At 49.2% G+C, this 27,322-nt stretch overlaps 1 protein-coding gene across 2 annotated transcripts in view; it reads right to left on the bottom strand.

Annotated features, from left to right (window-relative positions):
* The window catches only part of LOC139234946 (tolloid-like protein 2), a 251,756-nt gene that overhangs the window by 129,414 nt on the left and 95,020 nt on the right, over window positions 1-27,322 (bottom strand). Inside the window, exon 3 of one of the 2 annotated variants that reach the window (XM_070865919.1) lies at window positions 14,731-14,811. In XM_070865919.1, coding sequence (XP_070722020.1) covers window positions 14,731-14,811 — 81 coding nt within the window. Of the gene's footprint in view, window positions 1-14,701; window positions 14,812-27,322 lie in introns of those variants that run through there. The other variant, XM_070865920.1, reaches the window with a different exon arrangement.

The raw sequence follows: 27,322 nt of genomic DNA, 5'->3' as shown, positions 1-27,322 counted from the left end.
AGCGGGTAGGTAAGTAGCCCTGCAAAAAAAGTGTTTTCCATAATTCTTTTATAATTGTTTTACAGCGGTTAAGTTAAAAAGGGTCTTGAGAATGTTTTCTGATTTTTTTTATTTCTTGGAAAAAATATCGTGTGTGTTTTCCCCCTCCCTAGACCCAACTGCAGTCTAAGTTTGAGTAATTACCGCCCATTTTGATTAAGAACCGCCCAATTTGTCCAGGAGCGCGTTTAACCACCGAGAATCGGTGCGTAAGATCCATTTTCTCGCAGGCGGTAATTTTTCCTTTTTTTGTGCAATTTTTCGCCGGTGTTAATTGAAGAATCTTTATGGGCGGCAATCTGGCAGTAATGAGTTTTCTGAAAATTCTAGCCCAGGGGAGTCGAGGGTTCTGGGGAGCGGGCGGGGAAGTGGAGCGGAGTCCATGATCAGATCAGCCATGATCTTATTGAATGGCGGAGCAGGCTCGAGGGGCCAGATGGCCGACTCCTGCTCCTATTTCTTATGTTCTATGTTCTTATTTCCTCCATCAAGGGTCTCGCTCCTCTCCTCCAGGAACTCACCAGCCCAAAGGCAATGGCCCTTTCTGAATGTGAACCGGTTCTTCAACGCTGACGGGCACCGCAGGGTGACCAATCACAGGCAGCGCCGTTTACTGTCACTACCGTAACAGGTTTAACACCCGACCTGACACATTTACAGGTCAGAACTCTAGTAAAAGATTCAGGAGTGAAAGTCTCTCATAAAAACAGTTCCAATTCCTGTCAGCAGCTCCAGAAAGTGCAAAGCGCTTTGGGACATCCTGAAGATGTGAAAGGCGCTATATAAATGCAAGGTCCATCCTTCTACAGATGGTCAGTAAGAGCAGCCCAACACTGTGGAACACCACTCACCACATCTCTCCAATCGGAGAAGCTTACTTTACCCTGACCCATCTCGGTGTCCATTAATTTCATGAGCCATTATCTTTGGCATAAAGTCTGTTCAGAAGTGAGTTGTTGGATTTGGTCCAGGAAAATAAGGAAATAATGTTTGTTTTCACCCGCTGCCTTTAGATTAGCAAATGGGTGTGCTCCTGTCACAGAACGGTTCTCACAGAAGCAGCGGTTTGCCTGGGGCAACACTCAAGAATCTCGTGGACAATGGCCAAAAATAAATTTGCATTTTTCCTCCTTTAGCAAATATTTCTGCCTTCGCACTTAGTGTTACTAAAACATGAATAAAAGTTAAACAACAGCAAATCTTCAATGTTTCCTCGGGTATAAATGTCACATGCTGCACCTGCAAACAAAGCAACCCCTCGAACGGAGAAACCTCCGTTGGATTCTCAGCAAGTTACCTGCTCATGTTTTACCTTGTTTTGATGTTTTATACAAAAAAAAGACACGTTCTCATGACTTCCACTGCTCCTAAAAGGAGTCTCACTGGGGCAGTTAGTCCCCTGAAAGCTCCATCAATGGAGAGATGTGGAGGAGGGAAGGGATTGTATAAACAGCAAGTTCAGGCATGCTCTGTGAATGGCCAGTCATTATACACATTCTGACAGTCGCAGCCTGCTGCCTTCAGACTTTTCACTCTGCTCTGGGAAGCTCCGTCAACCCAGCTCCCAAGCTCTGGCCAAAAGCATTGCGGAAGAGGCATTTTAAATAGCAACAGCTATTGTAGAGGTAACTCCAATCATTTCCTGCAAATCTTATTTTTATGCCTTTATTGCATTACAAACTTTTTGTTTCTCTGATTACTAAGTTTCTAAGCGAGAAAGGCAGATGGTGAAGAAAGGGGTTTTCAAAATGTATTTGGGGCAATTTTATTGGCTCCTCTTCAGCTCCGTGCTATTGGTCAGCACCTGTCCATTTTATGATTGGTGGTTTTCATTCCGCACCGGTGCAGTCGCTATTCTTAATTTGAGCAATCAGGTGCTTGACGCACACGTTATACATCTTGGGTGGGGGGTGTGAGAAAGAAAAGAGATAGAGTGATAGAGAGAGCGACACACAGAGAGAGAGCGAACACACAGAGACAAGATTCATGAGACATGGAGATAGCATGTTTGAGAGGTGTCTATGATATAGTCACCACAGACAGGGGCCTTGGTCTTTTACCAATCTGGAGGTAGAGGGAACATAAGAACATAAGAAATAGGAACAGGAGTAGGCCATAAAGCCCCTCAAGCCTGCTCTGGCATTTAATAAGATCATGGCTGATCTGATCATGGACTTAGCTCCACTCCCTGCCCGCTCCCCATAACCCCTTATCGGTTAAGAAACTGTCTATTTCTGTCTTAAATTTATTCAACGTCCCGGCTTCCACAGCTCTCTGAGGCAGCGAATTCCACAGATTTACAACCCTCTGAGAGAAGATATTTCTCCTCATCTCAGTTTTAAATGGACGGCCCCTTATTCTAAGATCATGCCCTCTAGTTCTTGTCTCCCAGTGGAAACATCCTCTCTGCATCCACCTTGTCAAGCCCCCTCATAATCTTATACTTTATGGACATTGCCTCTTTTGCTTTCCTAGGCATTTAGAGACCGCATGGATGAACTACAACAATTGTACATTCCTGTCTGGCGTAAAAATAAAAAAGGGAAGGTGGCTCAACTGTGGCTATCAAGGGAAATCAGGGATAGTATTAAAGCCAAGGAAGTGGCATACAAATTGGCCAGAAATAGCAGCGAACCCGGGGACTGGGAGAAATTTAGAACTCAGCAGAGGAGGACAAAGGGTTTGATTAGGGCAGGGAAAATGGAGTACGAGAAGAAGCTTGCAGGGACCATTAAGACGGATTGCAAAAGTTTCTATAGGTATGTAAAGAGAAAAAGGTTAGTAAAGACAAACGTAGGTCCCCTGCAGTCAGAATCAGGGGAAGTCATAACGGGGAACAAAGAAATGGCAGACCAATTGAACAAGTACTTTGGTTCGGTATTCACTAAGGAGGATACAAACAACCTTCCGAATATAAAAGGGGTCAGAGGGTCTAGTAAGGAGGGGGAACTGAGGGAAATCTTTATTAGTCGGGAAATTGTGTTGGGGAAATTGATGGGATTGAAGGCCGATAAATCCCCAGGGCCTGATGGACTGCATCCCAGAGTACTTAAGGAGGTGGCCTTGGAAATAGCGGATGCATTGACAGTCATTTTCCAACATTCCATTGACTCTGGATCAGTTCCTATGGAGTGGAGGGTAGCCAATGTAACCCCACTTTTTAAAAAAGGAGGGAGAGAGAAAACGGAATTATAGACCGGTCAGCCTGACCTCAGTAGTGGGTAAAATGATGGAATCAATTATTAAGGATGTCATAGCAGTGCATCTGGAAAATGGTGACATGATAGGTCCAAGTCAGCATGGATTTGTGAAAGGGAAATCATGCTTGAAAAATCTTCTGGAATTTTTTGAGGATGTTTCCAGGAGAGTGGACAAGGGAGAACCAGTTGATGTGGTATATTTGGACTTTCAGAAGGCTTTCGACAAGGTCCCACACAAGAGATTAATGTGCAAAGTTAAAGCACATGGGATTGGGGGTAGTGTGCTGACATGGATTGAGAACTGGTTGTCAGACAGGAAGCAAAGCGTAGGAGTAAATGGGGACTTTTCAGAATGGCAGGCAGTGACTAGTGGGGTACCGCAAGGTTCTGTGCTGGGGCCCCAGCTGTTTACACTGTACATTAATGACTTAGACGAGGGGATTAAATATAGTATCTCCAAATTTGCGGATGACACTAAGTTGGGTGGCAGTGTGAGCTGCGAGGAGGATGCTATGAGGCTGCAGAGCGACTTGGATAGGTTAGGTGAGTGGGCAAATGCATGGCAGATGAAGTATAATGTGGATAAATGTGAGGTTATCCACTTTGGTGGTAAAAACAGAGAGACAGACTATTATCTGAATGGTGACAGATTAGGAAAAGGGGAGGTGCAACGAGACCTGGGTGTCATGGTACATCAGTCATTGAAGGTTGGCATGCAGGTACAGCAGGCGGTTAAGAAAGCAAATGGCATGTTGGCCTTCATAGAAACATAGAAAATAGGTGCAGGAGCAGGCCATTCAGCCCTTCTAGCCTGCACCGCCATTCAATGAGTTCATGGCTGAACATGAAATTTCAGTACCCCCTTCCTGCTTTCTCGCCATACCCCTTAATCCCCCGAGTAGTGAGGACTTCATCGAACTCCCTTTTGAATATATTTAGTGAATTGGCCTCAACTACTTTCTGTGGTAGAGAATTCCACAGGTTCACAACTCTCTGGGTGAAGAAGTTTCTCCTCATCTCGGTCCTAAATGGCTTACTCCTTATCCTTAGACTGTGACCCCTGGTTCTGGACTTCCCCAACATTGGGAACATTCTTCCTGCATCCAACCTGTCCAAACCCGTCAGAATTTTAAACGTTTCTATGAGGTCCCCTCTCATTCTTCTGAACTCCAGTGAATACAAGCCCAGTTGATCCAGTCTTTCTTGATAGGTCAGTCCCACCATCCCGGGAATCAGTCTGGTGAATCTTCGCTGCACTCCCTCAATAGCAAGAACGTCCTTCCTCAAGTTAGGAGACCAAAACTGTACACAATACTCCAGGTGTGGCCTCACCAAGGCCCTATACAACTGTAGCAACACCTCCCTGCCCCTGTACTCAAATCCCCTCGCTATGAAGGCCAACATGCCATTTGCTTTCTTAACCGCCTGCTGTACCTGCATGCCAACCTTCAATGACTGATGTACCATGACACCCAGGTCTCGCTGCACCTTCCCCCTTCCTAATCTGTCACCATTCAGATAATAGTCTGTATCTCTGTTTTTACGACCAAAGTGGATAACCTCACATTTATCCACATTATACTTCATCTGCCACGCATTTGCCCACTCACCTAACCTATCCAAGTCACTCTGCAGCCTCATAGCATCCTCCTCGCAGCTCACACTGCCACCCAACTTAGTGTCATCCGCAAATTTGGAGATACTACATTTAATCCCCTCGTCTAAATCATTAATGTACAATGTAAACAGCTGGGGCCCCAGCACAGAACCTTGCGGTACCCCACTAGTCACTGCCTGCCATTCTGAAAAGTCCCCATTTACTCCTACTCTTTGCTTCCTGTCTGACAACCAGTTCTCAATCCACGTCAGCACACTACCCCCAATCCCATGTGCTTTAACTTTGCACATTAATCTCCTGTGTGGGACCTTGTCGAAAGCCTTCTGAAAGTCCAAATATACCACATCAACTGGTTCTCCTTTGTCCACTTTACTGGAAACATCCTCAAAAAATTCCAGAAAATTTGTCAAGCATGATCTCCCTTTCACAAATCCATGCTGACTTGGACCTATCATATCACCATTTTCCAAATGCGCTGCTATGACATCCTTAATAATTGATTCCATCATTTTACCCACTACTGAGGTCAGGCTGACCGGTCTATAATTCCCTGCTTTCTCTCTCCCTTCTTTTTTAAAAAGTGGGGTTACATTGGCTACCCTCCACTCGATAGGAACAGATCCAGAGTCAATGGAATGTTGGAAAATGACTGTCAATGCATCCGCTATTTCCAAGGCCACCTCCTTAAGTACTCTGGGATGCGGTCCATCAGGCCCTGGGGATTTATCGGCCTTCAATCCCATCAATTTCCCAACACAATTTCCCGACTAATAATGATTTCCCTCAGTTCCTCCTCCTTACTAGACCCTCTGACCCCTTTTATATCCGGAAGGTTGTTTGTGTCCTCCTTAGTGAATACTGAACCAAAGTTCTTGTTCAATTGGTCTGCCATTTCTTTGTTCCCCGTTATGACTTCCCCTGATTCTGACTGCAGGGGACCTACGTTTGTCTTTACTAACCTTTTTCTCTTTACATACCTATAGAAACTTTTGCAATCCGCCTTAATGTTCCCTGCAAGCTTCTTCTCGTACTCCATTTTCCCTGCCCTAATCAAACCCTTTGTCCTCCTCTGCTGAGTTCTAAATTTCTCCCAGTCCCCAGGTTCGCTGCTATTTCTGGCCAATTTGTATGCCACTTCCTTGGCTTCAATACTATCCCTGATTTCCCTAGATAGCCACGGTTGAGCCACCTTCCCTTTTTTATTTTTACGCCAGACAGGAATGTACAATTGTTGTAATTCATCCATGCAGTCTCTAAATGTCTGCCATTGCCCATCCACAGTCAACCCCTTAAGTATCATTCGCCAATCTATCTTAGCCAATTCACGCCTCATACCTTCAAAGTTACCCTTCTTTAAGTTCTGGACCATGGTCTCTGAATTAACTGTTTCATTCTCCATCCTAATGCAGAATTCCACCATATTATGGTCACTCTTCCCCAAGGGGCCTCGCACTATGAGATTGTTAATTAATCTTCTCTCATTACACAACACCCAGTCTAAGATGGCCTCCCCCCTAGTTGTTTCCTCGACATATTGGTCGAGAAAACCATCCCTTATGCACTCCAGGAAATCCTCCTCCACCGTATTGCTTCCAGTTTGGCTAGCCCAATCTATGTGCATATTAAAGTCACCCATTATAACTGCTGCACCTTTATTGCATGCACTCCTAATTTCCTGTTTGATGCCCTCCCCAACATCACTACTACTGTTTGGAGGTCTGTACACAACTCCCACTAACGTTTTTTGCCCTTCAGTGTTCTGCAGCTCTACCCATATAGATTCCACATCATCCAAGCTAATGTCTTTCCTAACTATTGCATTAATCTCCTCTTTAACCAGCAATGCTACCCCACCTCCTTTTCCTTTTTTTCTATCCTTCCTGAATGTTGAATACCCCTGGATGTTGAGTTCCCAGCCCTGATCATCCTGGAGCCACGTCTCCGTAATCCCAATCACATCATATTTGTTAACATCTATTTGCACACTTAATTCATCCATCTTATTGCGGATACTCCTTGCATTAAGACACAAAGCCTTCAGGCTTGCTTTTTTAACACCCTTTGTCCTTTTAGAATTTTGCTGTACAGTGGCCATTTTTGTTCTTTGCCTTGGGTTTCTCTGCCCTCCACTTTTCCTCATCTCCTTTCTGTCTTTTGCTTTTGCCTCATTTTTGTCTCCCTCTGTCTCCCTACATAGGTTCCCATCCCCCTGCAATATTAGTGCTGTTGGGGAGGAGTTAAACTAACAAACACTCCCCCATAGCGAGGGGATTTGAGTACAGGGGCAGGGAGGTGTTGCTACAGTTGTACAGGGCCTTGGTGAGGCCACACCTGGAGTATTGTGTACAGTTTTGGTCTCCTAACCTGAGGAAGGACATTCTTGCTATTGAGGGAGTGCAGCAAAGGTTCACCAGACTGATTCCCGCGATGGCGGGACTGACCTATCAAGAAAGACTGGATCAACTGGGCTTGTATTCACTGGAATTCAGAAGAATGAGAGGGGACCTCATAGAAACGTTTAAAATTCTGACGGGGTTAGACAGGTTAGATGCAGGAAGAATGTTCCCAATGTTGGGGAAGTCCAGAACCAGGGGACACAGTCCTAAGGATAAGGGGTAAGCCATTTAGGACCGAGATGAGGAGGAACTTCTTCACCCAGAGAGTGGTGAACCTGTGGAATTCTCTACCACAGAAAGTTGTTGAGGCCAATTCACTAAATATATTCAAAAAGGAGTTGGATGAAGTCCTTAATACTAGGGGGATCAAGGGGTATGGCGAGAAAGCAGGAATGGGGTACTGAAGTTGCATGTTCAGCCATGAACTCATTGAATAGCGGTGCAGGCTAGAAGGGCCGAATGGCCTACTCCTGCACCTATTTTCTATGTTTCTAGCGCATTTTTTAGCCGCAAGCTACATCTTTGTGACGTTGCTGTCACACTGTCAAGTGTTTATATGCGTGGGAACAGGAAACTTACTCATGAATTGCAGCCTGTTAGAAGCAGATATCCCGCGTGGGTGAAGACAACCTGTCGTGTGTCAGCTCGCTCAGCGTGACTTTCGCCTGCTTCTCGCTGTCAGGGTACAATCGAGGTGGAACCAATACACCAGACCCAAAACATCAGGCCCGTTTAATATGGTCATCATACAGCTCAGCGCAGTGTCAAGTTACATCAGATTTACCTCAGGGTAGTGTCCTCGGCCCAACCATCTTCAGCTGCTTCATCAATGACCTTCCCTCTAGCATAAGGTCAGAAGTGGGGATGTTCGCTGATGATTGCACAGTGTTCAGTTCCATTCGCAACTCCTCAGATAATGGAGCAGTCCATGCCCGCATGCAGCAAGACCTGGACAACATTCAGGCTTGGGCTGGTAAGTGGCAAGTAACATTCACACCACACAAGTGCCAGGCCATGACCATCTCCAACAAGCGCGAGTCTAACCACCGCCCCTTAGCATTACCATCGCCAAATCCCCTACCATCAACATCCTGGGGGTCACCATTGACTTAACTGGACCAGCCACATAAATACTGTGGCCACAAGAGCAGGTCAGAGGCTGGGTATTCTGCAACGAGTGTCTCACCTCCTGGCTCCCCAAAGCCTTTCCACCATCTACAAGGCACAAGTCAGAAGTGTGATGGAATACTCTCCACTTGCAGGGCAGCAGGAGCATGGGAACACCACCACCTCCACGTTCCCCTCCAAGTCACACGCCATCCTGACTTGGACATATATCACCGTTCCTTCATCGTTGCTGGGTCAAAATTCTGGAACTCCCTCCCTAACAGCACTGTGGGAGCACCTTCACCACACGGACTGCAGCGATTCAAGAAGGCGGCTCACCACCACCTTCTCGAGGGCAACTGGGGATGGGCAATAAATGCCGGCCTTGCCTACGATGCACACATCCCTGAACGAATAAAGAAATTAGGATGTTTACACAAAGATTGAATATTTCACCCGCCCACATGCAGCAGGCACTGTACAGACCAGCCCACGGGGAGCAGGAAAGACAGGAGGACCCATCACATTTTCGAGTGCAGAAATGGCAAAGAAGAATAAGTTTTTAACGGGGAAGGTGTAGGAGTACCTAGGAGGAGGTGAAGGAGAGAACTGGTGAGAGATGCTAAAAGAAAGCTGTATTCGAAAAGCTATTGGGACTGAAATGGAGAAGTGGAACACTCTGCCTGAATCATCGTCCATTGGCTTCCAGGGGAAATAGAATTGGAACACGGATAATTAGCTGTGGTTCAGTGAGCAGCACTCTCACCTCCGAGTCAGTGGGTTCGAGTCCTGCTCCAGAGCACCTAATCTAGGCTGACACTCCCAGTGCAGTGCTGAGGGAGTGCTGCACTGCTGGAGGTGCCGTCTTTCGGATGAGACGTTAAACCGAGGTCCCGTCTGCTCTCTCAGGTGGATGTAAAAGATCCCATGGTACTATTTCGAAGAAGAATGGGGGAATTATCCCCGATGTCCTGGGGCCAATATCTGTTCCTCAACCAACATCGCTAAATCAAGATTATCTGGCCATTTATCACATTGCTGTTTGTGGGAGCATGCTGTGCACAAATTGGCTGCCGCGTTTTCCAAATGACAACAGTGACTACACTTCAAAACACACTGGAGGTGGTGTTGAACCTCGTCGTCGATGTCTGATAGAAGGCTCCCAAGTTATGGAAAGTGGTTCACCTTGTCCAGGGCCGCACTATGGATTTTGATGACCGGGGGGTAGTGCTGTCCGGTGAGGACAGATTGGTGGAGGACCTTTTGTCTTACGGATGTTTAGTGTAAGGCCCATGCTTTCGTACGCCTCGGTAAAGGTGTTGACGATGGCTTGGAGTTGGGCCTCTGAATGTGCGCAGACGCAAGCATCGTCAGCATATTGTAGTTCGATGACAGAGGATGGGAGGACCTTGGATCTAGTCTGGAGGCGGCGACGGTTGGACAGGTTCCCACTGGTTCTACAGTTTAGTTCCACTCCAGCGGGGAGCTTGTTGAGAGAGAGATGGAGCAACCTTCGGTCGCCTGAAGACCAGGACCTCAAATTTGGCACCAAGCTTATGGTCTACAGGGCAGTAGTGATACCTGCCCTCCTGTATGGCTCAGAGACGTGGACCATATACAGTAGACACCTCAAAGCTGGGGAAGTACCACCAGCGCTGCCTCCGCAAGGTCCTACAAATCCCCTGGGAAGACAGATGCACCAACATCAGCATTATAGCCCAGGCCAACATCCCCAGCATCGAAGCACTGACCACACTCGACCAGCTCCGTTGGGCGGGCATTGTTCGCATGCCCGACACGAGACTCCCAAAGTAAGCGCTCTACTTGGAACTCCTTCACGGCAAATGAGCCCTAGGTGGGCAGAGGAAACGTTTCAAGGACACCCTCAAAGCCTCCCTGAAAAGTGCAACATCCCCACCGACACCTGGGGGTCCCTGGCCAAAGACCGTCCTAAGTGGAGGAAGTGCATCCGGGAGGGCGCTGAGCACCTCGAGTCTCATCGCCGAGAGTATGCAGAAACCAAGCGCAGGCAGCGGAAGGAGCGTGGGCAAACCAGTCCCACCCTCCCTTTCCTTCAACACCACTGTCTGTCCCACCTGTGACAGAGACTGCATTTCCCGTATTGGACTCACTTTTAGAGTGGAAGTAAGTCTACCTCAATTTCGAGGGACTGCCTATGATGATGATGACACTTCAAAAGTACTTCATTGGCTGGAAAGCTCTGTGGGATGCCCTGTGGTTGTGAAAGGCGCTATTGAATTGAGTGTCAGCACGGGGTTAATCAGGGGCACCCGTCCTCCACCCACTGACTGCAGCATGTACAACAGCTTCCATCTGAGTGCCTGGGCCCCGAGCACTGACTGCTCATGACACCGAACTCCCCGCACCATCGTGGTTCAGCCGGAGCTGTAGAAAGTAACGGCGGACACAGCGTTTGGGGCGAGTGTTTCCAGCTGCACAGGGTTTGGGTGTGCTGTGGGCCTCTGGAGTACCAGGGTACACGAGGGGAGCGAAAAACAACATTGGAAGCCGAGTGCTGGAACTCACCGTGGGACCAACGCTCTCCTTAGTCTGCGCGGGTGGGCTGCCCCCAGGGACCACGCAGCCCCAGCGACCCCGCCGCCCAGGGACTTCATCCCCGGTAACCCCCCCCAGAGACCCCGCACACCCTGCCGCTCCCAGGGACCTCGCACCCGGTGACCCCGCCCCCCCAGGGACCCCGCCGCCCCCCACCCCCAGGGACCCCGCTGCTTCAGGGACCTCGCCCCCAGTGACCCCGCTGCCCCAGGAACCTCGCCCCCGATGACCCCGCCGCCCAGGGACCTCACCTCCGGTGACCCCGCCCCCCCAGGGACGCCGCCGCTCTCCACCCCCAGGGACCTCGCCCCCAGTGACCCCGCTGCCCAGGGACCTCACCCCCGGTGACCCCGCTGCCCCAGGGACCTCACCCCCGATGACCCCGCCGCCCCAGGGACCTCACCCCCGATGACCCCAATACACCAGTGACCCCACCGACCAGGGACCTCTCCCCCGGTGACCCCGCCCCCCCAGTGACCCTGCCACCCAGGGACCTCACCCCCGGTGACCCCGCCCCCCCAGAGACCCCGCCCTGGTGACCCCACACAGCCGACTGTTCAATGCTGAAACCCCACATGCACGGCATTGTTTAAATCTATTCACTCCTGGGATGTGGGCGTCGCTGGCAAGGCCGGCACTTATTGCCCATCCCTAATCGCCCCTTGAGAAGGTGGTGGTGAGCCGCCTTCTTGAACCGCTGCAGTCAGTGTGGTGAAGGTGCTCCCAGTGTCTTTGTAGTGGTTTGGTACAACTGTGTCTCTTGCTGGGCCAGTTCAGAGGGCGGTGTAGAATCAAACACATTGCTGTGGGTCTGGAGTCACCTATAGGCCAGACTGGGTAAGGATGGCAGGTTTACATCCCTGAAGGGCATTAGTGAACCCGATGGGCTTGTACGATTGCCATCTGCCACCGAAATCGACTGTTTCATGGTCACCGTGACTGACCCGAGTTTTCTATTCCTGATTTATTTAATGAACCGAATTTAAATTCCCCAGCTGCCGTGGCAGGATTTGAACTTGCTTCGCCGGATCATTATTCCAGGGTTGTGGATTACTGGTCCGGTAACATAACCGCTGCACTACCGTACCCCGTATGGGAGCAAATCACGAGGAAAGTGAGCAAGCAGCAGGGCCAGAGAAGAGCTGGTCCGGACAGTATTATGGGGAATACATGGGCCCAAGAATCGAGTGTTCACAGTTAGGGAACTCAGAAACTACACACCGGCTAACACTTGGGCCATCAGCACACTGCTGTTCGTGGGATCTTGCTGTGGCGTTTCCTGCATTACAGTAGTGACCGCACTTTAACAGTACGTCATTGGTTGTCAAACGCTTTGAGACGCCCAGAGTTGGTGACAGGCGCTATATAGATGCAAACTGTTACTTTATTTTCTTCTTTCTTTTTTGGCAATACTCTTTCACTTGGTCAGAACCGGATGGCACACCTTCCTGGGTGGTGGGGCAAAAGTGAGAGAGTGGGGGAAGAAAGAGAGGTGGGGCTGCGGGGGCGGGGGAGAGGAGAACATAGGAACTGCTCGACAAAAAAGACCAGGGTCCATCTAGTTCGCCTTCTCCCAGCCTGGGTAGTCCCACGACACAATGATAAAGGAGCTGTTGACCAATCACAGCGATTGATCTCCATCAATGAGTTTACAACAGACCCAGACAGGAGGGCAAGGGAAACTCCCAGTGGGGGAGAGCTTTGGGGACCACAGGTCCTCAGTCACCTGTCTCTCCCAATGTTATGCTCACCACATTATGCCATCATCATAGGCGGTCCGTCGAGGCGAGGATGACTTACTTCCACGCCAAAAAGGGATGAGTTCACAGGTGATTCAATGAAGGACCGAATATTCCAAATCCTGAACTACATCCTGAAGGGTGGAAGATGCCTGTGCGTGGATTTTTTTAACGTGTGGTGGCCGTTGCACACCAGCCACCACACGGGCTTGACAGAGCTAGGTCTTGGTCCAGGAGCAAGGGTTAACCAAGACTAACTGAAGACTAGCTCTGCTGCACGGGCCTAGTGCGCACACTTATCGCAGTGTGGGCTGGCCCGTGCTGCCCCTGGGCCCTCGCCTCTTCTGGGCCCCGATCACTTCCCTCTACAATCTCTCGATAATGCCATGTCACAGATTACCGAAATACGTATTCCCAAAGTTATTTTCTGAAATAAATCTATCAACTTTTCATTTGAATGAATCAACACTAACTACTTCCACCGTCTCCCCAGACACTGTTCCATAGATTGATCACTCGCTCACTGAATTATTGTTTCCAAAGACTGGTTTTGAATTCCCCGCTCTCCCCCCCCCCCGCCCCCGCCCTCCGCCACAAAGCCCACGCGATGTCCTCTGGTTCTACTGTTCTGGACCCGGTGAAACAGCTGATCACGGTCTCCATTATCGAATCTCTTCAGAATCCTAAAAACAGCAATCAGATTACCTCCCAACCTGCTCTTTGCCAGTGAGTACATGTACAGTTTACATAATCACAGAGAAAGAGCGAAATAGTGCAAGACTGAGAGAGAAAGGGAGAAGAGCGAGGATGGAAAGAGGCAAAGATAGAGTAAAAGAGAGCGAGAGAGAGAAAGTCAAGGGGGAAAGAGAGAGAGAGAGACTGAGACTCATTGGGACCAATGCCGATTTAAAATACACTCGATCAATAATAGCTCAAATTAATATTCTTAAACAGTCCACGCACACCTCAAATGTTTTCCCCCATAACCCACCCACCCGCATTTCTTCAGCTGACCCTTCAACGTCATGTGAGCGATGTATTGGAGCTCCACAGATAGAAATTAGGTGTCTACGAGAGAGAGAGAAAATAGTGAGGGAGATAGATTAGAGAGAGAAAGCGAGAGATATGGGGAGATACAGAAAGAAGGAATAAGAGAAGAGAGAAGGAAAGAGCGAAGAGAGAAGGAAAGAGAGAGAGAGAGAGAGAGAGAGATACGGGGAGATACAGAGAGAAGGGAAGAGAAAGAGATAGAGATACGGGGAGATAGAGAGAGAAGGGAAGAGAGAGAGAGATACGGGGAGATACAGAGATAAGGGAAGAGAGAGAGAGAGAGGAGAGGAGAGGAGAGAGAGAGATACGGGAAGATACAGAGAGAAGGGAAGAGAGAGAGATACGGGGAGATAGTGAGAGAGAGATACGGGGAGATACAGAGAGAAGGGAAGAGAGAGAGAGAGATACGGGGAGATAGTGAGAGAGAGATACGGGGAGATACAGAGAGAAGGGAAGCGAGAGAGAGAGCTAAGGGGAGATACAGAGAGAAGGGAGGAGAGAGAGAGAGAGAGAGAGAGAGGAGAGGAGAGGAGAGGAGGAGAGGAGAGGAGAGGAGAGGAGAGAGAGAGATACGGGGAGATACAGAGAGAAGGAAAGAGAGAGAAAGAGAGAGAGAGAGAGAGAGAGAGAGAGAGGAGAGGAGGAGAGATACGGGGAGATACAGAGAGAAGGAAAGAGAGAGAGAGGAGAGGAGGAGAGAGAGATAGAGAGAGAAGGAAAGAGAGAGAGACAGAGAGAGAGAGGAGAGGAGAGGAGAGGAGAGGAGAGAGAGAGAGATAGAATGCCAAAACCATTGGTTTACTTGAAAAGCAGCTCTATTGCTGTGAAGTGATTTTTGAGTTGGGGAATCAGATATGTTGTTGTCAGGAACAGGATCACTGAGGGAGGGCCAAGAGGAGATTAATCAGATGCTTTGTAAATTCAGTGGCACACTGATGGTTGTAGTTAGCAATAAAAATGGAAACAAAGGAATACCCAAAGCGGTGGCTGGGGTAACACATTACCCTTTCTAACGTTCCTGCTGGCTCGGCTTGTTGTTGTCGTCCTGTTGCGACGTGGGCTGTGCGGCAACTCCCTCGTCCCACCTGAAAAACGAAGAGCAAAGAGAATGGCCGGAGGTTAGGGCATTCTGCAGTATGGCGCGTTGGGGGAGATCGCATAGCGTGGGCCAGACTGGGTCAGCCCAGGAATGCTCAGGGTCCAGTGCCTTGGGGTGGGGAGGTGGGATAAGGGGAACAAATGGAGGTGAGGGAGATTTCGGCCCGCCAGTGTTTTAGAATTGAAGACTGCTGGTTAGAGCCAGCCCGGGGGGCGGCCATTTTGCACAGGGCCTGTGTGACATCCTGGCATCGCACGGCACTGACATCGGGACTGGGAGAAGCGAGACTAAAGGCCAGGCATCCTACCCCTGTCACAGCAGGGCTTATATAAAGGGTCAGCTCCAGACTCTGTATCCACCTCCTGTTCTGTCAGCCGTGGCTCAGGGGCAACACACCCACCTGGGAGTCAGAAGGTTGTGGGTTCAAGTCCCACTCCAGAGAATTGAGCAGATAAATCGAGGCTGACACTCCAGTGCAGTGCTGAGGGAGTGCTGCACTGTTGGAGGGACAGTACTGAGGGAGCGCCGCACTGTCGGAGGGACAGTACTGAGGGAGCGCCGCACTGCCGGAGGGGCGGTACTGAGGGAGTGTCGCACTGTCGGAGGGGTGGTACTGAGGGAGCGCCACACCGTCGGAGGGGCAGTACTGAGGGAGTGCTGCAGTGTCGGAGGGGTGGTACTGAGGGAGCGCCACACCGTCGGAGGGGCAGTACTGAGGGAGCGCCGCAGTGTCGGAGGGGTGGTACTGAGGGAGCGCCACACCGACGGAGGGGCAGTACTGAGGGAGCGCCGTACTGTCGGAGGGGCAGTACTGAGGGAGTGTCGGAGGGGCGGTACTGAGGGAGCGCCGCACTGTCGGAGGGGCGGTACTGAGGGAGCACCGCACTGTCGGATGGGCGGTACTGAGGGAGCGCCACACCGTCGGAGGGGCAGTACTGAGGGAGCGCCGCACTGTCGGAGGGCAGACCTGAGGGAGCGCCGCACTGTCGGAGGGGCGTTACTGAGGGAGCGCCGCACTGTCGGAGGAGCGGTACTGAGGGAGCGCCGCACTGTCGGAGGGGCAGTACTGAGGGAGCGCCGCACTGTCGGGGGCGGTACTGAAGGAGTGCTGCACTGTTGTAAGGGCAGTATGAGGGAGCGCCGCACTGTCGGAGGGGCAGCACTGTTGGAGGGGCAGTACTGAGGCAGTGCCGCACTGTCGGAGGGGTGGTACTGAGGGAGCGCCACACTGTCGGGGGAGCGTGGTACTGAGGGAGCGCCGCACTGTCGGAGGGGCGGTAGTGAGGGAGTGCTGCACTGTCGGAGGTGCTGTTGTTCAGATGAAATGTTAAACCGAGGCCCCGTCTGCCCTCTCAAGTGGACGTAAAAGATCCCATGGCACTATTTCGAAGCGCAGGAGAGTTACCCTGGTGTCCTGGCCAATATTTATCCCTCAATCAACAGAAGAAACACAGATTATCTGGTCATTATCACATGGCTGTGTGTGCAAATTGGCTGCCGTGTTTCCCACATTACAACAGTGATGTAGGAAAGTATTTCATTGGCTGTAAAGCGCTTTGAGAAGTCCGGTGGTCGTGAAAGGCGCTATGTAAATGTAAGTCTTCGTTCCTTCCTCTGACTCTCGCTGGGAGCTGGTGGCTTCTCACCAGAGACAGCCTGGGCAGACATTGGGATGTTCAACCATGAGAGAGCCCCGACAGTCAGGTTTTTGTCCATGAGAGCGCGGACAACCATGCTGTTCAACCATGAGATTGCCTGGATGGTTTGCAGGCTATTCATAAGTCTCTACGTTCCATCTGTGAAGGGAACAGGGGAGGGCAGTGCCAAGCAGCGTCGCCCTTCGAATGCCAATCCCCCGTGATAAAGGATCGCGTATCTAATGTGACAGTGCTAATACGTTGAAGGGCCCTTGGCCAACCAGCCCAGTAACAGCATCGAAGCACTGACCACACTCGACCAGCTCCGTTAGGTGGGCCACATTGTCCACTTCTAAAGCAACCGCTCTACTCGGAACTCCTACACGGCAAGCGAGCCCCAGATGGGCAGAGGAAACGTTTCAAGGGCACCCTCAAAGTCTCCTTGATAAAGTGCAACATCCCCACTGACACCTGGGAGTCCCTGGCCAAAGACCACCCTAAGTGGAGGAAGAGCATCCGGGAGGGCGCTGAGCACCTCGAGTCTCGTCGCCGAGAACATGCAGAAACCAAGCGCAGGCAGCGGAAGGAGCGAGCGGCAAACCAGACTCCCACCCACCCTTTCCTTCAACCACTGTCTGTCCCACCTGTGACGGAGACTGTAATTCCCGTATTGGACTATACATCATCACCGTAGGCAGTCCCTCGTATCGAGGATGACCTGCTTCCACGCCAAAAAGGGACGAGTTCACAGGTGTTTCAATGAAGGACCTAATATTCCAGATCTTGAACTACATCCTGAAGGGTGGAAGATGCCTGTGTGTTTATTTTTTTAACGTGTGGTGGCCGTTGCACATCAGCCACCACACGGGCTTGACAGAGCTAGGTCTTGGTCCAGTGGCAAGGGTTACCCAAGACGACTGGAGACCAGCTCTGCTGCACGGACCTAGTGCGCACACATATCGCAGTGTGGGCTGGCCTGTGCTGCCCCTGGGCCCTCGCCTCTCCTGGGCCCCGGTCACTCCCCTCTACAAACTCTTGCTGCTCCTTCGCCCCTCCTGCTGTGCCTGCCCGCACTGCAATCAGCGACCTGGCTTCGCTGCCGTCGCCCTGCTGCAGCAGCACGCGCTGCTCCCTGCAGTGGTATGCCGCACGCTGTTCCCTCCAATGGCCCCGACCTGCTGATGGTCTTACAGGCCGGGACCACGCCAATTTCCGGGCCGGTACTGTACGGCCACCTGAGAACTCACTTTGAGTGGAAGCAAGCCTTCCTGGATTCCGAGGGACTGCCGATGAATGATGGAGTGGAGACGTGCAATAAGCCTCATGGTCAATGGTTCCACTGTGAGGACACGGCCCAAACACTCCGGCTGCAGCGAGTATCAGTGCGAGCAGCTCTCCAGGCCCCCGCCCGTTCAGTGTCTGCAACAATAGCCCCTGCAGCTGCCTTTCCACGGCCTTTGTCTGTTGTTTGTTTATGTCATTAGATTTTAATGGTCCCAGCAGATTGAATTGAAAACGCTTCTAACACAAGGATTGTCTGTTGATTTGAAGGACTTTTACACTGAGTGCAGCTGATGGAAGTTCAGGGCTCCTACTGCCTGAAACCCATTCATGTAAACCACTTGGCTCCAACTCTATGTCTGTCACTGGGCGGGAGAGCCGTTTATATAGTGCCTTCACGTCTTTGAGACATCTGTGTATCACAGCCGGCGAACAACAACTAGCACTTGCATTACAGAGCGTCGTTAATGCAGGAATACACCCCCAAGGCACTTCACAGCGACGTAGTCAGAGAATAATGAACTCTGAGTCAAAGAAGGGGGCAGGCCAACTGACTTATGAAGTGGAGTCATTGTTGTTTGTGGCAGCCAATTTACTCCCTCGATCGCGGAAGCAGCAGTCAGTGGTCAGCCGGTTACGCTGCTTTTGGTGGTGTTAGGGAAAGAATATTGACCGGCCCCCAGGAGAATTCCCCTGCTCTTCAAATAGTTCCATGGGATCTTTTCCATCCAGCGGACGGAACAGGCGGACAGGTTTAATACCTCATCTGAAACACACCAGGGCACCTCCGACCATGCAGCATTCCCTCAGTGCCGCACCGAAGGGCCAGCCGAGAGTCTCAGCCCACGTTCATAGTGGGCCTTCAACATACAGCCTCCCGACTCCCACCACCCGAGCCAAGCTGACACCTCGTTAGCAACAGGGCGACATCAAACCCCCCACCGAATCTCCCCCCCCCTCCCCCACTGAACGCCCCCCCCATTCTCCTACCGACCCGAACCACCAAGCTGCTGACCCCTCCCCCGCACCGCTCCCCCCCCTCCCCCAGGAGTACAGCTAAGGCAGTCGCAATACTGGATTGAGTACAATGATGAAGGTAGAAAGGTTTGTACAAGTGTGAGCTCCCTCTCCCTCCCCCACTGGCTCACAGAGTAAGTGCAGGACACACATGCACACTCGACACAGAATCCTGGGTTTCGGGAGAGCGGCACCAAGCTGGACTGTGCACCCATGTCCCGTGTATATACACTATCCCATACTGGTACTGTCCCGTGTACACACTGTCCTGTGTACGCACCCTCCTGTGATTATACCATCCCATGTTCGCATCGTCCAGTGTTCGCACCGTCCAGTGTTTATATTGTCCCGTGTATGCACCGTCCCGTGTATGCACCGTCCCGCGTACACACCGCCCCGCGTACACACCGTCACGTGTTTATACCATCCCGTGTTTATATCGTGCTGTGTACACACAGTCCCGTGTACACTTCATCCCGTGTCTATACCATCCCATGTACACTCCGTCCCGCATACGCACCGTCCCGTGTATGCACCGTCCTTTGTATGGACCGTCCCGTGTACACTCCATCCTGTGTATGGACCATCCCGTATACGCACCATCCCATGTACACTCCGTCACGTGTACGCACCGTCCCATGTACGCAGCATCCCTCGTTTATACCATCCTGTGTACGCGCCGTCCCGTGTTATATGCTACGGTTCCCAGTGCTTAGAACAGGTGCATAGCTGCTACTGTGATCGACCCGCTGTACAGGGAGGATGGATTATAGGAATCCTGATAAGTTATATGATCAGAGGTTCTTGCGTTAAGCAGCGTAGTTACTGAAGTCAATCTTCGATTCTCCTTTCCTCAATGAGGATTAATCGTTCCAGAATATTTATTCCCTATTTCCTTCTTTACAACAGTGATTATACTTCAAAAGCACTTTCTCCAGCTCTGGTGAAAGGTCATCGACCTGAAAGGTTAATCATAGAAGTTTACAGAGCGTGAGGTGAAACATATAAGATTATGAGGGGGCTTGACAGGGTGGATGCAGAGAGGATGCTTCCACTGATGGGGGAAGACTAGAACTAGAGGGCACAATCTTAGAATAAGGGGCCGCCCATTTAAAACAGAGATGAGGAGGAATTTCTTCTCTGAGGGTTGTAAATCTGTGGAATTTGCTGCCTCAGAGAGCTGTGGAAGCTGGGACATTGAACAAATTTAAGACTATGATACAGTTTCTTAACCGATAAGGGAATAAAGGGTTATGGGGAGCGGGTGGGGAAGTGGAGCTGAGTCCATGATCGGATCAGCCATGATCTTATTGAATGGCGAAGCAGGCTCGAGGGGCCGTATGGTCTACTCCTGCTCCTATTTCTTATGTTCTTGTGTTATTTCGGCCCATCATGTCTGCGCCAGCCAACAGGCAGCTATCCAGGCTAATCCCACTTTCCAAGTGTATATCCAAGTACTTCTTAAACGTGGTGAGGGTTTCAGACCCCCACCAACCTCTGGGTGAAGAAATTTCCCCTCAAATCCTCCTACCAATTACTTTAAATCTATGCCCCCCTGATTGTTGACCCCCTCGGCTAAGGAAAATAGGTCCTTCCTATCCACGCTATCCAGGCCCCTCATAATTTTATACACCTCAATAAGGTCTCCCCTCAGCCTCCTCTGTTCCAAATAAAAACAACCCCAGCCTATCCAATCTTTCCTCATAGTTAAAATTCTCCAGTCCAGGCAACATCCTCGTAAATCTCCTCTGTACCCTCTCTGGTGCAATCACATCTTTCCTGTCATGTGGTGACTAGAACTGCATGCAGTACTCTAGCTGTGGCCTAACTAGTGTTTTATACAGTTCAAACATAACCTCCCTGCTCTTTTATGTCTCGGCTAATAAAGACAAGTATCCCATATGCCTTCTTAACTTCTCACTTCTCAGTGTCGTACCATTTAATGTGTATTCCCATGCCTTGTTAGCCCTCCCCAAATGCATTACCTCACACTTCTCCGGATTGAATTCCATTTGCCACTGTTCTGCCCACCTGACCAGTACATTCATATCTTCCTGCAGCCTACAGCTTTCTGCTTCATTATCAACCACACAGCCGATTTTAGTATCATCTGCAAACTTCTTAATCATACCGCCTACATTCAAGTCTAAATCATTGATATATACCACAAAAAGCAAGGGACCCAGCACTGAGCCCTAGGGGACCCCACTGGAAACAGCCTTCTAGTCACAAAAACATCCATCAACAATTACCCTTTGCTTGCTGCCTCTGAGCCAATTTTGGATCCAACTAGCCACTTTGCCCTGGATCCCATGGGCTTTTAGTTTCGTGACCAGTCTGCCATGTGGGACCTTATCAAAGCCTTGCTAAAATCCATATAGACTACATCATACGCACTACCCTCATCGACCCGCCTGGTTATCTCAAAAAATGTAATCAAGTTAGTCAGACACAACCTTCCCTTAACAAATCCGTGCTGACTGTCCTTGATTAATCTGTGTCTTTCTAAATAAAGATTTATCCTGTCCCTCAGAATTTTTTCCAATAATTTTCCCACCACCGAGGTTAGGCTGACGGGCCTGTAATTATCCCTTTCTCCCTTTTTAAACAAAGGTACGTTAGCAATCCCCCAGTACCACACCTTTAGCCAGAGAGGATTGGAAAATGAAGGTCAGAGCCTCTGCTATTTCCTCTTTTGCTTCTCTTAACAGCCTGGGATACATTTAATCTGGACCTGGGGATTTATCTACTTTCAAATCTGCTAAGCCCCTTAATATTTCCTCTCTCATTATGTTTAGGGTCTGAGTGCAGCAGCAGCTCAGAGTGCAAAGGTAAGAGTTTGGTAAGTGGGAGAATCCGGGCAAGTGGGAGCGTGAGGTGTTGCTTTGTCTTGTTTTCCCCACCAGTGCTGACTCCCTGACCTGTGAGGAAAAGAAAATGAAGTGTGACATCACAGCCAAGAGGATAAGTGATTGGCTGGCTGATTGGTGAGTAGTTTTTCTTTTTTCCTTATCTTGTCAGTAAGAAACCTTCATTGTTGCCAAATTAGGTTATTTTAAGGGTAAAGTCAAGGGTAAAGTTAAGGGTAGAGCCCAGACCCATGTCATGGGAAATCATGCTTGACAAATCGTCTGGAATTTTTTGAGGATGTAACGAGTAGAGTGGACAAGGGAGAACCAATGGATGTGGTGCATTTGGACTTTCAAAAGGCTTTTGACAAGATCCCACACAGGAGATTGGTGTGCAAAATCAAAGCGCATGGTATTGGGGGTAATGTACTGACGTGGATAGAGAACTGGTTGGCAGATAGGAAGCAGAGAGTCGGGATAAATGGGTCATTTTCAGAATGGCAGGCAGTGACTAGTAGAGTGACGCAGGGCTCAGTGCTGGGACCCCAGCTCTTTACAATATACATCAAGGATTTGGATGAAGTAATTGAGTGTAATATCTCCATGTTTGCAGATGACACTAAACTGGGTGGCGGTGAGCTGTGAGGGGGATGCTAAGAGGCTGCAGGGTGACTTGCACAGGTTAGGGGAGTGGACAAATTCATGGTAGATGCAGAATAATGTGGATAAATGTGAGGTTATCCACTTTGGGGGAAAAAACGCGAAGACAGAATATTATCTGAATGGTGGCAGATTAGGAAAAGGAGAGGCGCAACGAGACCTGGGTGTCATGGTTCATCAGTCATTGAAAGTTGGAGGTAAAGGCGGCAAAATATATGTTGGCCTTCATAGGGGATTTGAGTATAAGAGCAGGGAGGTCTTACTACAGTTGTACAGGGTCTTGGTGAGGCCTCACCTGGAATATTGTGTTCAGTTTTGGTCTCCTAATCTGAGGAAGGACGTTCTTTATATTGAGGGAGTGCAGCAAAGGTTCAGACTGATTCCAGGGATGGCAGGACTGACATATGAGGAGAGACTGGATCAACTGGGCCTTTATACATTGGAGTTTAGAAGGATGAGAGGGGATCACATAGAAACATTCAAGATTCTGACGGGACGGGACAGGTTAGATGCGGGTAGATTGTTCCCGATGTTGGGGCAGTCCAGAACCAGGGGTCACAGTCTTAGGATAAGGGGTAGACCATTTAGGACTGAGATGAGGAGAAACTTCTTCACTCAGAGAGTTGTTAACCTGTGGAATTCCCTGCCGCAGAGAGTTGTGGATGCCAGTTCATTGGATATATTCAAGAGGGAGTTAGATATGGTGCTTATGGCTAAAGGGATCAAGGGGTATGGAGAGAAAGCAGGAAAGGGGTACTGAGGGAATGATCAGCCATGATCTTATTGAATGGTGGTGCAGGCTCGAAGGGCCGAATGGCCTATTCCTGCACCTATTTTCTATGCTCCTCCTGTGCCATGTGGGAAATCAGGATGCTTCCCGTGTCCCTGACAACTATGTGTGCAGGAAATGTATCCAGCTGCAGCTCTTGTTAGACCGCTTGACAGCACTGGAACTGCAGATGGATTCACTCTGGAGCATGAGCGATGCTGAGGATGTCGTGGATAGCACGTTCAGTGAGTTGGTCACACTGCAGGCTACGGTTACAAAGGCAGATAGGGAACGGGTGACCATCAGGCAGAGCAGGAGTAGGAAGGCAGTGCAGGAGTCTCCTGCGGTCATCACTCTCCAAAACAGATATACTACTTTGGATATTGTTGGGGGAGATGGCTCACCAGGGGAAGGCAGCAGCAGCCAAGTTCATGGCATCATGGGTGGCTCTGCTGCATAGGAAGGCAAGAAAAGAGTAGGAGAGCTATAGTGGTAGGGGATTCTATTGTAAGGGGGATAGATAGGCGTTTCTGCGGTCGCAACCGAGACTCCAGGATGGTATGTTGCCTCCATGGTGCAAGGGTCAAGGATATCTTGGAGCGGCTGCAGGGCATTCTGGAGGGGGAGGGTGAACAGCCAGTTGTCGTGGTGCATATAGGTACCAACGATATAGGTAAAAAGTGAGATGAGGTCCTACAAGCTGGATTTAGGGAGCTAGGAGTTAAATTAAAAAGTAGGACCTCAAAGGTCGTAATCTCAGGATTGCTACCAGTGCCACGTGCTAGTCAGAGTAGAAATAGCAGGATAGCTAAGATGAATATGTGGCTTGAGGAGTGGTGCAAGAGAGAGGGATTCAAATTCCTGGGCCATTGGAACCGGTTCTGGCGGAGGTGGGACCAGTACAAACCGGATGGTCTGCACCTGGACATGACCGGAATCAATGTCCTAGGGGGAGTGTTTGCTGTTGGGGAGGGGTTAAACTAATGTGGCAGGGGGAACTTATGCAGGGAGACAGAAGGAAATAAAATGGGGGCAGGAGCAAATAATACCAAGGACAATAGTAAAAGTGGAGGGCAGAGAAACCCAAGGCAAAAATCAAAAAGGGCCACATTATAGCAAAATTCTAAAGGGACAAAGAGTGTTAAAAAGACAAGCCTGAAGGCTCTGTGCCTCAATGCAAGGAGTATTCATAATAAGGTGGATGAATTAACTGTGCAGGCAGATATTAACAATTATGATATAATTGGGATTATGGAGACATGACTCCAGGGTGACCAAGGCTGGGAACTCAACATCCAGGGGTATTCAACATTTAGGAAGGATAGACAGAAAGGAAAAGGAGGTGGGGTGGCATTGCTGGTTAAAGTGGAAATTAACGCAATAGTAAGAAAGGACATTAGCTTGGATGACGTGGAATCTGTATGGGTAGAGCTGCGGAATACCAAAGGGCAGAAAACGCTAGTGGGAGTTGTGTACAGACCACCAAACAGTAGTAGCGAGGTTGGGGATGGCATCAAACAAGAAAGTAGGGATGCGTGCAATAAAGGTACAGCAGTTATCATGGGCGACTTTAATCTACATATAGATTGGGCTAACCAAACTGGTAGCAATGCAGTGGAGGAGGGTTTCCTGGAGTGTATCAGGAATGGTTTTCCAGACCAATATGTCGAGGAACCAACTATAGAGCTGGCCATCCTAGACTGGGTGATGTGTAATGACAGTGGACTAATTAGCAATCTTGTTGTGCGAGGCCCCCTGGGGAAGAGTGACCATAATATGGGAGAATTATTTACTAAGATGAAGAGTGACAGTGTTAATTCAGAGACTAGGGTCCTGAACTTAAGGAAAGGTAACTTCGACGGCATGAGACGTGAACTGGCTAGGATAGACTGGCAAATGATACTTAAAGGGTTGACAGTGGATAGGCAATGGCAGACATTTATAGATTACATCGATGAACTTCAACAATTGTACATCCCTGTTTGCAGTAAAAATAAAATGGGGAAGGTAGCTCAACCGTGGCTAACAAGGGAAATTAGGGATAGTGTTAAATCCAAGCAAGAGGCATATAAATTGGCCAGAAAAAGCAGCAAACCTGAGGACTGGGAGAAATTTAGAATTCAGCAGAGGAGGACAAAGAGTCTAATTAGGAGGGGGAAAATAGATTACGAGAGGAAGCTTGCAGGGAACATAAAAACTGACTGCAAAACCTTCTATATATATGTGAAGAGAAAAAGATTAGTGAAGACCAACGTAGGTCCTTTGCAGACAGAATCAGGTGAATTTATAATGGGGAACAAAGAAATGGCAGACCAATTGAACAAATACTTTGGATCTGTCTTCACTAAGGAAGACACAAATAACCTTCCGGAAATACTAGGGGTCCGAGGGTCTAGCAAAAAGGAGGAACTGAAGGAAATCCTTATTAGTCAGGAAATTGTGTTAGGGCAATCGATGGGATTGAAGGCGGATAAATCCCCAGGGCCTGATAGTCTGCATCCCAGAGTACTTAAGGAAGTGGCCCTAGAAATACTGGATGCATTGGTGATCATTTTCCAATATTCTATTGACTCTGGATCAGTTCCTATGGACTGGAGGGTAGCTAATGTAACCCACTTTTTAAAAAAAGGAGGGAGAGAGAACACAGGGAATTATAGACCACTTAGCCTGACATCGGTGGTGGGGAAAATATTGGAATCAATTATTAAAGATGAAAGAGCAGCGCATTTGGAAAGCAGTGACAGGATCAGTCCAAGTCAGCATGGATTTATAAAAGGGAAATCATGCTTGACAAATCTTCGAGAATTTTTTGAGGATGTAACTAGTAGAGCGGACAAGGGAGAACCAGTGGATGTGGTGTATTTGGACTTTCAAAAGTCTTTTGACAAAGTCCCACACAAAAGATTAGTGTGCAAAATTAAAGCAAATGCTATTGAGGGTAATGTATTGACGTGGATAGAGAACTGGTTGGCAGACAGGAAGCAGAGAGTCGGAATAAACGGGTCCTTTTCAGAATGGCAGGCAGTGTCCAGTGGGGTGCCGCAGGGCTCAGTGCTGGGACCCCAGCTATTTACAATATACATCAATGATTTAGATGAAGAAATTGAATGTAATATCTCCAAGTTTGCAGATGACACTAAGCTGGGTGGCGGTGTGAGCTGTGAGGAGGATGCTAAGAGGCTGCAGGGTGACCTTGGACAGGTTAGGTGAGTGGGCAAATGCATGGCAGATGCAGTATATTGTGGCTAAGTCTGAGGTTATCCACTTTGGTGGCAAAAACAGGAAGACAGATTATCTGAATGGTGACAGATTCGGAAAAGGGAAGGTGCAACGGGACCTGGGTGTCATGGTACATCAATCATTGAAGTTTGGCATGCAGGTACAGTAGGTGGTGAAGAAGGCAAATGGCATGTTGGCCTTCATCGCTAGAGAATTTGAATATATGAGCAAGGAGGTCGTCTTACTGCAGTTGTACAGAGCCTTGGTGAGGCCACACCTGGAATATTGTGTTCAGTTTTGGTCTCCTAATCTGAGGAAGGACGTTCTTGCTATTGAGGGAGTACAGCGAAGGTTCACCAGATTGATTCCCGGGATGGCAGGACTGACATATGAAGAGAGACTGGATCAACTGGGCTTGTATCCACTGGAGTTTAGAAGAAGGAGATGGGATCTCATAGAAACATATACATTTCTGACGGGATGAGACAGGTAGAATGTTCCCGTTGCTGGGGAGTTCCAGAACCAGGGGTCACAGTCTAAGAATTTAGGACCGAGATGAGGAGAAACCTCTTCACTCAGAGTTTAACCTGTGGAATTTTCTACAGCAGAAAGTTGTTGAGGTCAGTTCGTTAGATATATTCAAAAGGGAGTTAGATATGGCCCTTACGGCCAAAGGGGTCAAGGGGTATGGAGAGAAAGCAGGAAAGGTGTACAGCCATGATCTTATTAAATGGCAGTGCAGGCTCGAGGGGCCGAATGGCCTGCTCCTGCACCTTGTTTCTATGTTTATTTCATCAAATATTTCACACACCTCCTCCCTGATTGCAATGTCTGCATCGTCGCTCCCTTTTGTGAAAACAGACGCAAAGTATTCATTAAGAACCATACCAACGTCTTCCGCCTCCACACACACATTACCTTTATGGTCTCTAATAGGCCCCACTCTTTCTTTAGTTATCTTCTTGCTCTCAATGCATTTATAAAACTGCTTTGGGGTTCCCTTGATTTTACTTGCCTAATTGTTTTCATGCTCTCTCTTTGCTTTCCTAATTTCCTTTTTAATTG

This window comes from Pristiophorus japonicus, chromosome 22 (assembly GCF_044704955.1).
Source record: "Pristiophorus japonicus isolate sPriJap1 chromosome 22, sPriJap1.hap1, whole genome shotgun sequence".
Classification (NCBI taxonomy): Eukaryota; Metazoa; Chordata; class Chondrichthyes; family Pristiophoridae; genus Pristiophorus; species Pristiophorus japonicus.
The sequence above is the reverse complement of the archived record's forward strand: the minus strand, read 5'-3'. Positions and strand labels throughout refer to the sequence as shown.